At 35.5% G+C, this 14,935-nt stretch overlaps 1 protein-coding gene and 1 long non-coding RNA gene across 5 annotated transcripts in view; one reads left to right on the top strand and one right to left on the bottom strand.

Moving 5' to 3' along the window:
* Positions 1-14,935, bottom strand: part of LOC131383548 (uncharacterized) — a 44,168-nt gene that overhangs the window by 8,530 nt on the left and 20,703 nt on the right. The window contains exon 3 of the long non-coding RNA XR_009213693.1: positions 6,175-6,257. This is a non-coding gene — a long non-coding RNA (uncharacterized LOC131383548). The remainder of the gene's footprint in view (positions 1-6,174; positions 6,258-14,935) is intronic.
* The window catches only part of SH3GLB1 (SH3 domain containing GRB2 like, endophilin B1), a 28,637-nt gene that overhangs the window by 9,705 nt on the left and 3,997 nt on the right, over positions 1-14,935 (top strand). The window contains exons 5-8 of one of the 4 annotated variants that reach the window (XM_032155457.2): positions 3,138-3,176; positions 4,823-4,846; positions 9,340-9,429; positions 9,817-9,917. In XM_032155457.2, the coding sequence (XP_032011348.1) occupies positions 3,138-3,176; positions 4,823-4,846; positions 9,340-9,429; positions 9,817-9,917 (254 nt within the window). Of the gene's footprint in view, positions 1-3,137; positions 3,225-4,822; positions 4,847-9,339; positions 9,430-9,816; positions 9,918-14,935 lie in introns of all 4 variants that reach the window. The other 3 variants (XM_032155456.2, XM_058439620.1, XM_032155458.2) reach the window with 3 other exon arrangements.

Genomic DNA, 14,935 nt, shown 5'->3' with positions numbered 1-14,935 from the left:
TCCAAAACCATTCAAACGAACAGTGGCAGTATGGACTTTCAGGCAACGATGTTGAATGAGAGGAAGTTCATCTGGATCAATAAATTCTAGTATGTATTCCAGAAAACCTCAGAATATTGAGTACGTATATATTAAATATAATTAAATTTTTCTTTAAAGATTTGTTTATAAGCTTTTTAGTTAATCCAAGTTATACTGTCTATATTATTCCAGAATTTGAAAACATCAGATTTGAATTGGAATAACTTTAAAATAGTACAAAATAAACCAAGTATGAATTTGTTAGAAGAAGCTAACAAGTTAATACTTAATTTGAGCTATGGTATGATATTACCCCTGCCTTCTGTTTCCAAGTCACTACCACTGCCAACATCAAGAATCATTGCCTTAATGAGCATATTACCACAGTGCTGGTACTGTCTTATAGTTCTCTTGTTTGGGGGATAAAAAGGTTGAAAATTGGTTTAGAGTGAAATTTAAAACTGACTAACTTGGTATTGGATAGTAATGTCTTATGAGACTACCCCAATACCTCGTATGAGCAGAATAAGTTATTTTTTTCTATGGTTTTTTTCTTTTTTGGAGACACTGTATTAGTTACTGCTAGAGAAGAGCTATCTTTGATAAGACATTAATTCCAAATTTACTGGCATTTTCACTTCACAGTTTATCGTTACATCATCATCACAAACAACAAAACTTCCCTAAACAGACTATCTGCAGCATCAGAACTTTGAAAATGAACATTATAGATAGCAGGAGACCTTGAATTCTTTTATTAGTTTCTAGTTGCTAATAATGAATTTGAAAAGTAAATTATAAACTAGTTTTTAAAGATAGTAATTTCATGCTCAGGAAAAAACTTAAGGATCATTTGGAAATAAATATTTTAACTGGGACAGAATGTCTTTATTCAAGATGCCTATATGTGCCCAGTGATAATTGTGGAATAAAAATATTGTTACCAAGTTTCAGTACAAAACTTTGTTTAAAAAGCACTATTACAGGAATGACAGTCTGCTTTTCTACCTGGAAAAGTTCCAGAAAGCACACACATACAGATTTAACAGTGTACAAAGTCCTTTAATATTTCTAAATTATTTTACCACTGCTATTAAAATATATAGGACCTAAATATAATAGTAGACCAATTTTGAGAGATGTTTCCTTTTTGAGATATCTAGAAAAGATCTTGGCAATTTTTCTCTGCTGTGTATTTTTGAGGATAAAGGGTTTTTTTCTATGGAAATTTATGTTTAAAGTAAAAGATGATACAAATGATTTTATTCAGTTCAGCAATTTTATTTATACACAGCTCTTCTAGAACTTACGTATTACATAAAGCAAAATTTAACTATAGCCAAATACTATTTTTTTAGTCTAGACAGGAAGTTCGATTTCCTGATTTTAATTGTATTTTTCCCCTAGATAACCAAAACATTTTTCTTCAAACTTTACAGCAGTAAGTCTGAAATACTTTGGGAAGAAGTTCTCTTAGTTTATTATTACATAAAGCCTGGAGGTATTCCTGTATTTGGTGATCCTTTTTTTTCCCCCTGTATTTCTCTTGCATTTACTTGAAGAATCACTAGGAGTTTGCTTTTTTTTTTCCCCTTCTTTGGTACATTTGCTGGTTCCTAGTTGGCAACTGAAGTGGTTAATCTAACCTTAGACTTACTTTGACTTCACATCTTTCTAAATTTCCATGGATTAATTGTTTTGTAACTAGTTACTCTGCTAGTAAGGTTTGGGATCTATCCATATTGACACTTTTTAAGTAATTTACTTACTAGTTTCTTGTGACTTTTTTTAAGTTCTGTGTTTACTAAATGCTAATTTTGTGCAAGGTACTCTACTGAGGAGTTCATAGATAAATGATGTAAAATCTCTGCTGCCCTCAGTTCACAATCTGGTATAACAGATCATACTTTTTGATGATTTAGCCCTATCAGTAAAGAATTTCTGCTTGTATCTAATATTATTATCAGTTAGCATATTGAAGAATGGTAAAGCAACATCAAAGGCATTTCTCAAAAATATACCAATTAAGCAGAAAGAAAGCCCACTTTCATGTTTCACAATGAACAAAAATAGTTTTGAAAAATAGATTGTGTATGTGATAAAATATACCAGAGAAGCAAGAACAAAAATAATTACAGGTTGAGTATCCCTAATCCAAAAACCTGAAATCTGAAATGCTCTAAAATATGAAGTTCTTTGAGTGCCTTTATGACGCTCAAAAGAAATGCTTATTGGAGCTTTTCACGTTAGGGTTCCTCAGCCAGTAAGTATAATGCAAATATTCCAAAACCAGAAATCTGAAACACTTCTGGTCCCAGGCATTTCGCCTAAGGGGTACAAAACGGTAATGCATTTCAATTATAAGGCACCTACATTTACTAATCCAATTTTAGTCTGATCTAAACTTAAAAATTATTTTACAGTTTTAGTAATGTTAAAGATAAAAATCAGCTGGTTTCAAAGCTCTGCGGTATTTAGTGGTTTAGACCTCTGTTATTTTGGGACATCCAAATTTGATGGAAAATATTTCTTTAACATCATACAGCAAACTTAAGCATTTCCACAGCAGTGTAAATATTTAATCTGTAAACTCAATAAATTTAGAGCACCATCATTTAGCCTTTAAGAACACATGTTTGAATTTAAGGTTTATTAGAAATATAAGGATTAACATGCCTTTAAGACTTCAGAGTATGCCAAGACCTGGCTGAGGCTGATTGAAAGAGAATGTGGTTGAAGGCATCATAAATTCATAAAATAGAAATGATCTTTGAATAGGAAAATTTGGGGTTAGGCAGAAGGACTTTCTTAGTGAAAATTTAGTAAAAATTGTGGGTAACTGGCAGTTTTAAAAATGATACATTTTCCCTAAATGATTCTCATTTAAAGTCAAGCGTCAACATATTTTGTTTTGAAAATTTGAATTTTGGGGTAAAAAATGAATAGGCACCACCATATGCAGTTTCACAGAACAATAAATGTGGGGTTTTTTTAAGTAGAAAAAATATTTGATTGGCTCTTTTACTTGTTTAATGTGTTATTTATTGTGCAGAAGTAATTTGTTTCACTGTGTTCATTGGTATAATGTGTTCTTTGTCTCTTACTGTGCACTTAAGCAACTAAACTCAGCTCGCCTTGAAGGAGATAACATTATGGTAAATTTCTCTTACATGCTCAACTTCCTGCATGTAAAATGGCTGAAGGTTTGTTGGCCTACTGTGTTTTCTACATCTTGAATAAAGTGCCTTCTCTTGCTATTAGCTGCATGTAAAATTTTGAAATAATTGAAACCATGTATTCATTTATCTTTAACAACAAAAATATAAGGAAAAAATACTAGCTGAAGTAATACTGGAACTTTAAAAGAAATTGTATGTTATAATTGCCAAATATAGTGTTTATGCCAAATACAGATTTTGGAATATGAATTTATACATAAATATATAGTGCCTTTTTGCACTGAGTAAAAGATGCTAATTTAAGCTGGCATTTATATTTTCACTTTCGGCAAAGAAAATTAACAAAATATACTTAAAGAAAGGTGTAAGGTAAACACATTGACTTTGCTGCTCAGTAGCTTCAAGATTTACCTTATTTTCACCCAAACTCAACATAGAATTAATTTCTTCTGCCATTTCAGGCCAAGACAGACCCCATTAGGTTAGGTACTCATGTAATGGCCAGGCTTATTCTCCATCCAGTGCTAACTCACTTAAGAAAGTTTTGGTGGAACGGTGATAGCCTTGGGAAAGAATAGAGAATGCAAATTGTTTTATGGTATCCAATGTTTATGTTGAGCTTAGTTTGAGAAAATTTTTGAGCTATTAGAAGTTTTTTATTTTAGTAAAATAGAAAGTTGTAAAATGGGAACATAGCCAGCAATTTGTGCACATTAGCCAATAAAAATGTATAGATATAGTGTGTTTTATTTCTAGATATATTACTTCATTTGAAGTGTCAAGGGATCTGCAGTACAGCTAATAAATTGGCAATTAATTGGCTGCTTTCATTCACTAGCATTAAACTAAAAGCAGGAAAGTAATAGGAAAGATTATTGTACAGAATATATAAAATGCATTTTTGTTTTTGTGTTTTTTTAAACGGTAATTACTGAAGCCCTGACTGAATTAGGGCTTACCTTAGATAGCAAGAGAATGCATTAATGTGTTTCCATTGTCCTATCTATAGGTAAATGAAAAGCGTGAGGATATTTCAGTCATTGCTAATTTAACATATAAAGCATAGCTTTTCTTTTTGTCTCAGGTAAAAACATAATTCTAAACAATTAACAGGACTTTGTTTCATTAATCATTTGTTTTTACTATTAATGTAATCTTATAGTAATATATATTTACAGCTGGTAATTTTATATTTATTATATCTCCAGCTTATTGTTTCTCTCCAAAAAGGCTGTATCAGCAGCCATTAATCCTTGCTTTTCTTCATTTCCAAAAATGTTAGAATTTATACCCAAATGAGAAATTTTAAATCATTTAGTCCAAATCTCTAATTTTCCAGATGAGAATACTGGAGCTAAGAAAGGTTAGGCATTCTCAATTTGGGAAAACTGTAGATTTAACATAAGATTTTAAAATTGATAGCAATGATACATATAAAAGTCATACTTTCACAGTATGTTAAGCTGTACTGATTTAGTTACTACTGTGTTTAATCTATAAATGTGATTCTGAAAAAGAGTGTGCCATTTAAACAAATATTTATATTTTTCTATACTAAGTTGTAGAAAATAAATTCCAACTTTCATGCTCTATATTTTTCTCTAATTTTTAATGCTGGCTAGATTTGGGCAGAGGAGGTGACAAAAGTAAGTAAATTATTAAACTACAGAACTATGAAACAAGAATTTAGTTGACATTGATTCAGTAAATATTTATTGGGCAACAACCATGGGTCCAGTCACAGTCTGTGTTACTATACCTTATAAAACCTGAAAATGAGGCATATGTTCAGGTCTCTTCAGCTGATAGAAGCTCCACCAAGCAGTTGAACAATGCTGCAGAGATGTGGTTTGCACACACACTGATAAATCTTAGATATCTGTTATACTAAGTGGTAATCTTACAGTTCCTTACTATACAAGGCAGGCGAAATGCTTGTTAATGATTCTTTTAATGACAATTTTTAAAATGTAAAATATAGTTAACACCATATCCTGTATCTTCAGAGAATGGGATATATAATATTTCGCACAAATGAATTTTTTTTTTTTTTTTGAGATGGAGTTTTGCTCTTGTCGCCCAGGCTGGAGTGCAGCGGCACAATCACAGCTCACTGCAACCTCCACCTCCTGGGTTCAACTGATTCTCCTGCCTCAGCCTCCCAAGTAGCTGGGATTACAGGTGCCCGCCACCACGCCGGGCTAATTTTTTGTATTTTTAGTAGCGACAGTTTTTTCACCATGTTGGCCGCTGGTCTCGAACTCCTGAACTCAGGTGATCAACCCACCTTTGCCTCCCAAAGCACTGAGATTACAGGCGTGAGCCACCGTACCCAGCCACAGATGAATTTTTTAGGTAACTGAAGCTTGTTCTCTCCAGCACCAAAGCTAATTTTTCTCAGTCACATTAGTTGAAAATATCTGTAAAAATGTATTTTACTGCTGCATTAAATATAGGATAGCAAGTATTTGATTTTACTACAGTTAAGGTCATTATTATGAATATTTATTATACTGTTAACCATTGGATTTGTTGTTTTTCGACTATGTTGTCTCTTCCCTCAGTATCAGACTGTTGCTTCTAGAAGCTGTCTGTATGACTGCTGCTAGCAGTTCTCCTGTCTGTGTTACCATTTCTAATCTTCTGTGGGCTGGGAAAGCAAGTAATTAAACAAGAATTTAAGGGATAAAATTATAAACTATAGTACATGCAGACTTGTTTCAAATGCTTTTTTAAGTCTTCAGAAGCATTTTTCATTTACTTCTTATGTTCAGGCCTACCAACCTGTGACATCCACATGAGGATAACACTGGGGACTGAGGACAGGTGATGATTTTGGCCCCTGACAATTAATAGCTTTATAAACTTTAACTTTTATTTTCTGACTTTGTAGGATTGATTTTACAGTCTGTTTTATGCATAGGTTATAGAGCTATTGATTCTATGACTTGGATCTCCAGTATGAAATTCTTACCTTGTGCTCTTATCCCCCTTTGTGGAGTCTGTTCATCAATTTAGTTATGGTTCCACACTGGCTTCTGATTTCTCTCTGAACTTCTAGCATGAAAAGGGGCAGAGCAACACAGAAGAGAATACAGGTTGAACAAAAAAACTAGAATGTCTTCCTCTTTGGCATAAAGATACGCCAGAAAATTTCTGACTTGATTTTGTAGTCTCAGCAAGTTTAGGAAATAATTGATACAATACATGGGAAGAAACTCATGAAACATATTATATACATATATATAAAAATCTAAAGAAATCTATCAAAATGGATTTCAGGGGTTTTTTTCTTCTACACATTTCACTTCTGACATTTTTATAATTAAAAATGTATAAATGACCAGGAGCAGTGGCTCACACCTGTAATCCCAGCACTTTGGAAGGCCGAGGTGGGCCGATCACCTGAGGTCAGGAGTTCAAAACCAGGCTGACAAGCATGGTGAAACCCTGTCTCTACTACAAATACAAAATTAGCCAGGCATGGTGTCCCAGCTACTTGGGAGGCTGAGGCAGGAGAAACCCTTGAACTTGGGAGGTGGAGTTTGCAGTGAGCCAAGATCGGCCATTGCACTCCAGCCTAGGCAACAAGAGCAAAACTCCATCTCAAAAAATAAATAAATGAAAATGAAAAAACGTTATATTCCTGGAGTATTTTAAGATCTTAAGCCTTATGAATAGTAGTCAACACTGATCAAGATAGTCACAGCAAATGCCTCAGAAGCATTACCAAAATTTATGGCTTACAGATACCCAATCCTGGTATCATGGGCCAACAGATTCTTGCCCATCTTCCAGTTACATTTAAAAAAAAAAAACTCTGCTGGCTTACCTAACCCATGTTATGCTATCATGCAGTCTAGTAGCAGTTATTTTTAGCAGTAGAAGATCTTTTCCCTAGAGATTTTTTAGACGACAGAATATCAGCCCTTTCTTATCTATCTTTCTAATGTGGATCATTTTCTTCCGAAGTAAATTGATTATGCTAAACCTAATTTAAATTTCTTTAGCCTCTCAGATCAATTATTATGATCAGTTTTATATGCCAGAAGTATAGATGGTTTGGGACATTTGACTATTTGAAGCCACCCAATATGCACTAAAACTTGTTCAAGAAATGAGATGCATTTTTCCCTATCATCTACCCTCTCTAAATAAAGTCTAGATTGTACAGAAGGACCTCCTAAGCTTTGTAACATGGTGCCTTTCTTCATGATTAAATTTTACTCAAACCTAGAAGGCTGATCCCTCATCCTTAATGAGATCATTTGATATTTTTTATTCAGTGTACTTAGCATTAAAATTTTATTTCCACTTCAGTCTCAATCTTCCTGGTCACCTTAATGTGCTACCTAGTTTACTTGCTTACACCTTACCTAGAAATAATGTCAGTTAGTAGGATTTTTCTGCCATTTCTACTAAAGGCCATTAAATCAAACCGTACTTTCATGATCAAAGACCTATATGGAACTAGCCTAGTTTACTTCTGAAGTGCATTTATTTTTGGTTTGCTGTATTTACTTCTGTTACTCAAAGCCTTTTGTATTCAACCAAGCACAACAGTAAATAGTGCATATGTAACATCGATGTGATTGGTTTTCCTTAATGCTCTCCTTTGGAAGAACATTGCTTCTTTTTTTCTTCTGGGACTTTTTTCTACTTCATACTAGCTTCCAGATGAAGCTTGCTTTGTCCCTGCTATCAAAACACCATGGGTTCTGGTTTTAGTCAAGTAAATTTAATTTCAACTTCTGACTTACTAATTCAAGCTTATTTCCATAAGTCCAAGCTAGAGGTCAATTATTAGTCCCCTCTGCTAGGTTTGTTGCCAGTGGGCTGTTACAGCAACTGATTATCTACTTTGCTGCTACTTCCTCGTAGACTGGTTTACTAGGGTAACTATTGCCACCAAAGGGTGAGGAGAGGGAGATGAGGCCTGAAAGAAATAAGTTCATACCTTGTTGTTTTTGTTTTTGTTTTTTACTTTTATTACATCTTGGAAATGTCATAAATCATTTGCATAGGTGGAACATGCTATTTGTGCTGGGGAGGTAGTCAAACGTATCATTATAATGATGATGTTACCAATGATAATTCCCAATGGGAGATAAGCTAACTATTCTGAGTAAACTGTGAGGTTTTATTTCTCTTTCCCACTTATTAACAACAAACTCTGACTATAGGTTTGAGAAGATGTTTGTTGCCACTATTTGCTATTTTTAGATCTTGTTGATTTTTCAGTGAACTGTTTTGTCTCAGCAGTAAGCCTCCTTTATCAGATGGTTGAAACCAGTAGTGACATACTGTTATTTACATCTCTTCCCAGCTCCGCAGTGTGTGACTTCACGTTAGTAGCTGGAAATCAGCTGTGGTGGGAGTATTTATATCATGAAAATCTGGATATGAGAGCTTTTTTTTTTTATTTCCTGGAGAAGAATTTAACAGCACATTACTGATTGAAGTTCGATCATAACTTAAAAAGCTTTTTAAAACCCTAGTGTATCTTAATAGATAGTATTCTGCTTAAGTCATTTTTTATGCATAGTTTGAAAAGAAAATTTAAAAGAAAGACATTTAAAATGTAGGACAAAGAATCCTTTGAATGAACCTAAAAACTGTGGTGCTAGCAAGAAGTATTTGGCAACTAAACGCAAGGTGAAAATCCTATGGCTTCACTCTAAAGTCTTTTGCATTTGAGACTGAAGACTCTAACTTCAAAGTAAAAACTGTAGTAATAATTGAGAATTTTTGCAGCAGTATTATTTTATACTTATAAAACCGGTCATCTTAAAATTTTGTAAAATATTAAAATTTAGCAAAATTGATACTAGAAAATTTATGAAATATCTTGACTTTCTCTTAGTAGTTTCTGTAGGCTCTTAAGAGTGTATTTATCATTAAGCTTTGGCATAACAGATTCTTTTGAGTCAAGTACTGGAATCAGTTGTCCAGGTGGAGTAATACAGAAAAGCTAAGGTCTAGAAACCAGGGGACCATTTTAGATACAAAGCAGAATTGGGGAATTGCCAGATTATAACTTGAGGTTTGTTTGGGGGATTTTTTTTAACCATCTAAAATAAATGTATATAAGACAGACTGAGTCTTCTAAAGAGATTCTAAAACTATATTCTTACTTAAGTCTGAACAGGAATTAAGAATAACTCAAAGTGAATTTGATCGTCAAGCAGAGATTACCAGACTTCTGCTAGAGGGAATCAGCAGTACACATGTGAGTGTTCATGCATTGGAAATTCATTTGGAACAAGACTTTGGTAGTCCTAAGGCAATTTTGGGAGGAAAAACTGAACCTTTCAGTCATTCATCAAGGAAATTTAAATTGTGTTACTTTCCAATATATCCGAAGAAACATTTTAAATTTTTGTTTACATCTTATCACCTAGTTCTCCCACCCTCATTAAATATACATGTTGGTGTTTATTGGCTAAGCAGAGTTTGCTAGTGTACTGTTCACCAAAGCCAATCTTAATAAACCTTGTAGTAAAATGTTAGATACTGGTGAGTCTACCTCAGTACAATATTGTGGTCTGTCTCCCCCTTGCATTTGCCATTTAAGTTGACTATAGAGCTAAGAACTGACTATAATTTTCCTTCACAGGCCCATCACCTTCGCTGTCTGAATGACTTTGTAGAAGCCCAGATGACTTACTACGCACAGTGTTACCAGTATATGTTGGACCTCCAGAAACAACTGGGAAGGTGATAATTTACTTTTCACATGTAAAGAGGAGAAATTCAGATTTTTGCTTATGAACTAATACTAGGGATGAAGATTAGAGGAATTAAAGGCTCTTATTAGCTTTCTTAGAAATAGTTTCTTTCTTTTAGGAAAGTAATTATCAGATTTCTGAGGTAACAAAATATTTTGAGCTTTTCTGGCACAGAGGCATGTTAACAGGGATGAGAAAAAAAAAGTGAATACTTTTTCAGTGCTATAAGGTTAAAAGTGTTTCAAGTTCACTTTTCTCCTGCTACTGAATACTTTTTGCTATTGGTTGAGGAAGATATAATTAAATTGACAGTTACCCTTAAAGATATACTAATTTATACTTATTCATTACTCATTTGTTTACTATATTGAAAAAAAGAAAAGTTTTAGAATATTTCGTAAGACCTCATATCTATCGATATGATTATTTTGAGTATGATAATATACTTAAAGCAAAATGATAGTATGTAAAACACATAGCTCAATCACTCATTCATCAAATATTTATTGACTATCTGCCATGTGCCAAGCACTGTTACATATTCTGGGGTAATATCAGCAAACAAAACAGGCAAAGATGCTTGCCTTTATGGAGCTCACATTATAAGGTGACGCTGAAAATAAAATAATGTTTAGGGCAAACGTGGTCTCTGCTCTCACAACACTTAGCCTAGGTAGAAATACAAAGCAAGCCATTGGTAGACAGGCCATGTGGTAGGCAGAAAAGTAGAAGGTGCCTGGTATTGTGAAGGCATCTAACTGTGACTGAGGTACATCTAGCAGAGTTTCCCAGGTGAAGTTATCTTGGTAGGTATAATCTAGATGAAGAAAGGGACAGGGATGAATATTCTAAGCAAGGAAGAATATGTATATAAAAAAGCCAGAAGAAAGAGAGTAGGGAAAGTTCAGGGAACTGACAGTAGTCCATTCAGGCTGGAGCATAGTGTTCAAGAATGGAATGGTAGATGAATCTAGAGGAGTTAAGCAGGGTCATACCATGAATGGCCTTTAAGTTATTGTAAGGAGTTTGGAATTTATATAGTGAGGAACCATTAAAGCAGGGGAGTGATATGTAGCATTTGAAGGAAGAATATCAAAAAATCATTTAAGGAATAAGGTAAATAAAGTCACTTTGGTGTTTGTTTCTGCACATTAACACTTCAAAACTTGGCCTAGAATAAAATTGAGCACATCCATGAAACCAATTTTGAACCTCAAAAATGAAGGCTAATTATTAGTTATTTTAATAGGATATACAGGAGCATTTACATATCTATATATTTGAGGTTTTATTAGTGGTGTTAATATCTCAAGGCAGAACACCACTTTATCTTCACATCATTATAACTGTTTTAAGCTCAAGAAGCCTTAGTACTTTTTTCCACTTTATCCCGAAACTCTGGAAGTGCAGCATAGGGCTTGCTTATACTTGCATTCTACTTAAAGCTACACTATGCTTAGGACTCGGCCATTTAAACAAAATCCAGTTGTTGCATTATTACTGCACTTTGAGATAAGCTCCAGCAATACAAAGTAAAACCAGTGCTACTATTCTAGAAAAGAAAGTCTAGCTTGTCTCTGCACCCTCAATTATATTATTGCTAATGACCAATGACATTGGGGGAAGTTTTAGCTCTTTAATTTGATGTAGGTTATGCTTTTTAAGATAATACATAGAAATATTCAAATATAGAACTTCACAAATCATCCAGCTCCACACTAACACGTTCAAAAACTATTTATGAAGAATAGAACCAGATTGTATTGTTAATAGTTGCAATAACAGTACCAACAGGTAGTAGAAGTAACTGAATAACAGCCATCACTTTGGTTGAGCTTAAGTTGTGCATAGGTGCTCTTCCAGACACCTCATGTGTATTACTAACTTTATAATCCTCACCACCAAATGAGGTAGGTACTATTATTATCCATATTTTAAAGATGAGAAAGCAGAAGTGCTAGTCACAAGATTAGCAGTTTTTTTAATAATTGGAAGGCTTTTATATATCAAGCTCCAGTGGCTTAATTGACATTTTTATAGAATGAGTAATTGCTATGATTTTTTAACGTATCAATAAAAGTTCTTAGAAGGTAAAAATGGCCTTTCGGTTCATTTTTTAAATCTTTAACTCTGCAAAATTGACATAGGTACACTTCTGTGGCTAATCAAAGGCTAAAATCATACTAGTAGATTTGAAAGTAAAATATGGTTAGAGAACTAAAAAAGCCATGTGTATATACATATTCATATAAATAGAGCTTTTTCTTATCTTCAGAAATGTATGTATTTAATCCCTGCTGAAGAACTGAGTTCACTGAGGAAGGGATACTAGGAGAGGTGGTCTTAATTTTAGAAAGGAAAAGCTATATTTAAAGCTATTTCTTCTTATCATTAAAACTCTTTATTCATCAGAGAAACATTTGCTTCTCATTTTTAAAATGCACTGTTCCAGATGTGGAGGATATAGTATATAAATAAAATAACCAAAATTCCTGCCTTCCTGGAATCCACATTCTATATGGGGGCAGAAGGGAGCAGAAAAGCAATATGTATATAAATTATATAGTATATGAGAAGGTGAAAACGGTACACCGAAAAATATAGCAGGAAACTACTTTGGTGGGAGTAGAGAAAGATGTGAGTAAGCACACATGCAGGCATCTGAGAGAAGATGCTCCAGGTAGAGGGTGCAGCAAGTACAAAAACCCTGAGGGCATGACATAGCTGGTATGGTCAAGGAACAGCAAGGAGGGCTTGGCTAGAGACGAGTAGAGGAAACGGGGAGCCAAAACATATAGGGCTTCGACTTTGGTCTTTACTCAGAGATGAGGAACCTTTGGAAATTTTGAGCTGAGGAGTGACACAATTTTAGGCTTTAACAGAATCATTCTGGCTGCCACGTTGAGGATAGGTGTTGGGCGGAAGCTGACAGATCTGTTTCAAACTTATTGCAAAATGTAGTCAGTAATTCAGTCAGAAGATGGCAGTGGCTTGGATCAGGGTAATTGTGGTAGATAGGATGGAAGTGGTCAGGTCCTGTGGGCCTGTGGGTGTTTTGTTTTGTTTTGTTTTGTTTTGTTTTGTTTTTGAGACAGAGTCTCGCTCTGTTGCCCAGGCTGGAGTGCAGTGGCACAATCTCGGCTCACTGCAAGCTCCTCTTTCTGAGTTCATGCCATTCTCCTTCCTCAGCCGCCCGAGTAGCTGGGACTACAGGCGCCCACCACCACGCCCGGCTAATTTTTTTTATTTTTAGTAGAGACAGGGTTTCACCGTGTTAGCCAGGATGGTCTCAATCACCTGACCTTGTGATCCACCCGCCTCAGCCTCCCAAAGTGCTGGGATTACAGGCGTGACTGTGGGTGTATTTTAGAGTTAAAGCCACAAGGATTTGCTTGACAGACTGTATGTATATTGGACACAAAGAGGTCAAGAATTATTGCAAGGTTTTGTTTTGTTTTGGAGACGGAGTTTCACTCTTCCAGCCCAAGCTGGAGTACAATGGCGCATTTTCGGCTCACTGCAACCTCTGCCTCCCGGGTTCAAGAGATTCTCCTGCCTCAGCCTCCCAAGTAGCTAGGATTACAGGTGTGCACCACCATGCCTAGCTAATTTTTTGCATTTTTAGTAGAAAAGGGGTTTCACCATGTTAGCCAGGCTGGTCTTGAACTCCTGGCCTCAGGCGATCCGCCCGCCTCAGCCTCCCAAAGTGCTGGGATTATAGGTGTGAGCCACCGCGCCCATCTGCAAGTTTTTGACCTAAACAACTGAAAGAATGGGGAGTTGTGGTTAGTTAAAATGGGGAATGCCAGAGGAGGCAAAGATTTCAGGAATGGAGGTGTGGGAAGTATGTCAGTTATATTAGAAGCCCAGTTTTAAATATGTTAAGTTTGAGATGTCTATTAAACATTTAAGTGGAGGTATTCAATTTTAGGATATGCAGGTCTGGACTTGGATTGGGGGCAGGGTGAATTAGAGAGATAATTAGAGAGTAGTCAGCATATCAAAGATATTTAAATCTGTGAGACTAGATAAACCCTCAAAGGAGTAAGTATAGAGAAAAGGAGAGGATCAAGGACTGATCCCTGAAGTACTCTAGCATAGAGAGTTGAGGAATGAGGCAAGGAAGATGACAACGAGTGAGGCCGTGAGGTAAAATGGAAACTAAGAGTATGGCCTGGAAGTCAAGTGAACATGTGTGAAAGTGGGAGAGAATGGTCACTGCATAGGTCAAGTGAGAGGAGGACTGAGAATTGACCATTGGATTTAGGAACATTAAAGTCATTGCTAACCTTGACAAGTAGTTTTGGTGAAACAGTAGGTGCAAAGTAATGTTTGTAATATAAGAGACTCGGAGGAGAGAAATTGTGACCGTAACCTTAGCCAAATCTTTCAAGGAGTTTTGGTGTAAAGAGGAACAGAGGAATGAGGCAGTAGTCAGAGGAGAAAGTGGGGTCTAGCCGTTTTTTGCTTGTTTTTTAAGATAGGAGAAATAAGGGCATGTTTGTAAGCTGATGGGAATGATACACTAGATGGAGAAAATATGATAATGTGGGAGGGAAAGGGAAGAATTGCTAGAGTGATATCCTAGAGAGGCAAAAAGGGATGAGATTTTGTGCACGTGTGGACGAATTAGCATCAGGAGCACAGACAGCTCATTAAAGAGTTTCCTGGCCAGGCGCAGTGGCTCATGCCTGTAATCCCAGCACATTTGGAGGTCAAGGTGGGCAGATAACTTGAGCTCAGGAGTTTGAGATTAGCCTGGTCAATGTGGTGAAACGCTGTCTCTACAAAAAAATACAAAAATTAACTGGGTGTGGAGGTGCATGCCTGTAGTCCCAGCTACTCAGGAAGCTGAGGCAAGAGAATTGCTTGCTTAAGCCCGAGAGGCAAAGGTTGCAGTGAGCCGAGATCGCACCGCTGCACTACAGCCTGGGCAAAAGGAGTGAACTCCTGTATCAAAAAAAGAAAAAAAAGAGTTCCTGATTATTCTTTTTTCCTCTCAGTTAA

This window comes from Hylobates moloch, unplaced genomic scaffold, assembly GCF_009828535.3.
Source record: "Hylobates moloch isolate HMO894 unplaced genomic scaffold, HMol_V3 SCAFFOLD_5, whole genome shotgun sequence".
NCBI lineage: Eukaryota > Metazoa > Chordata > Mammalia > Primates > Hylobatidae > Hylobates > Hylobates moloch.
This window is presented reverse-complemented; position numbering and strand designations above follow the sequence as displayed.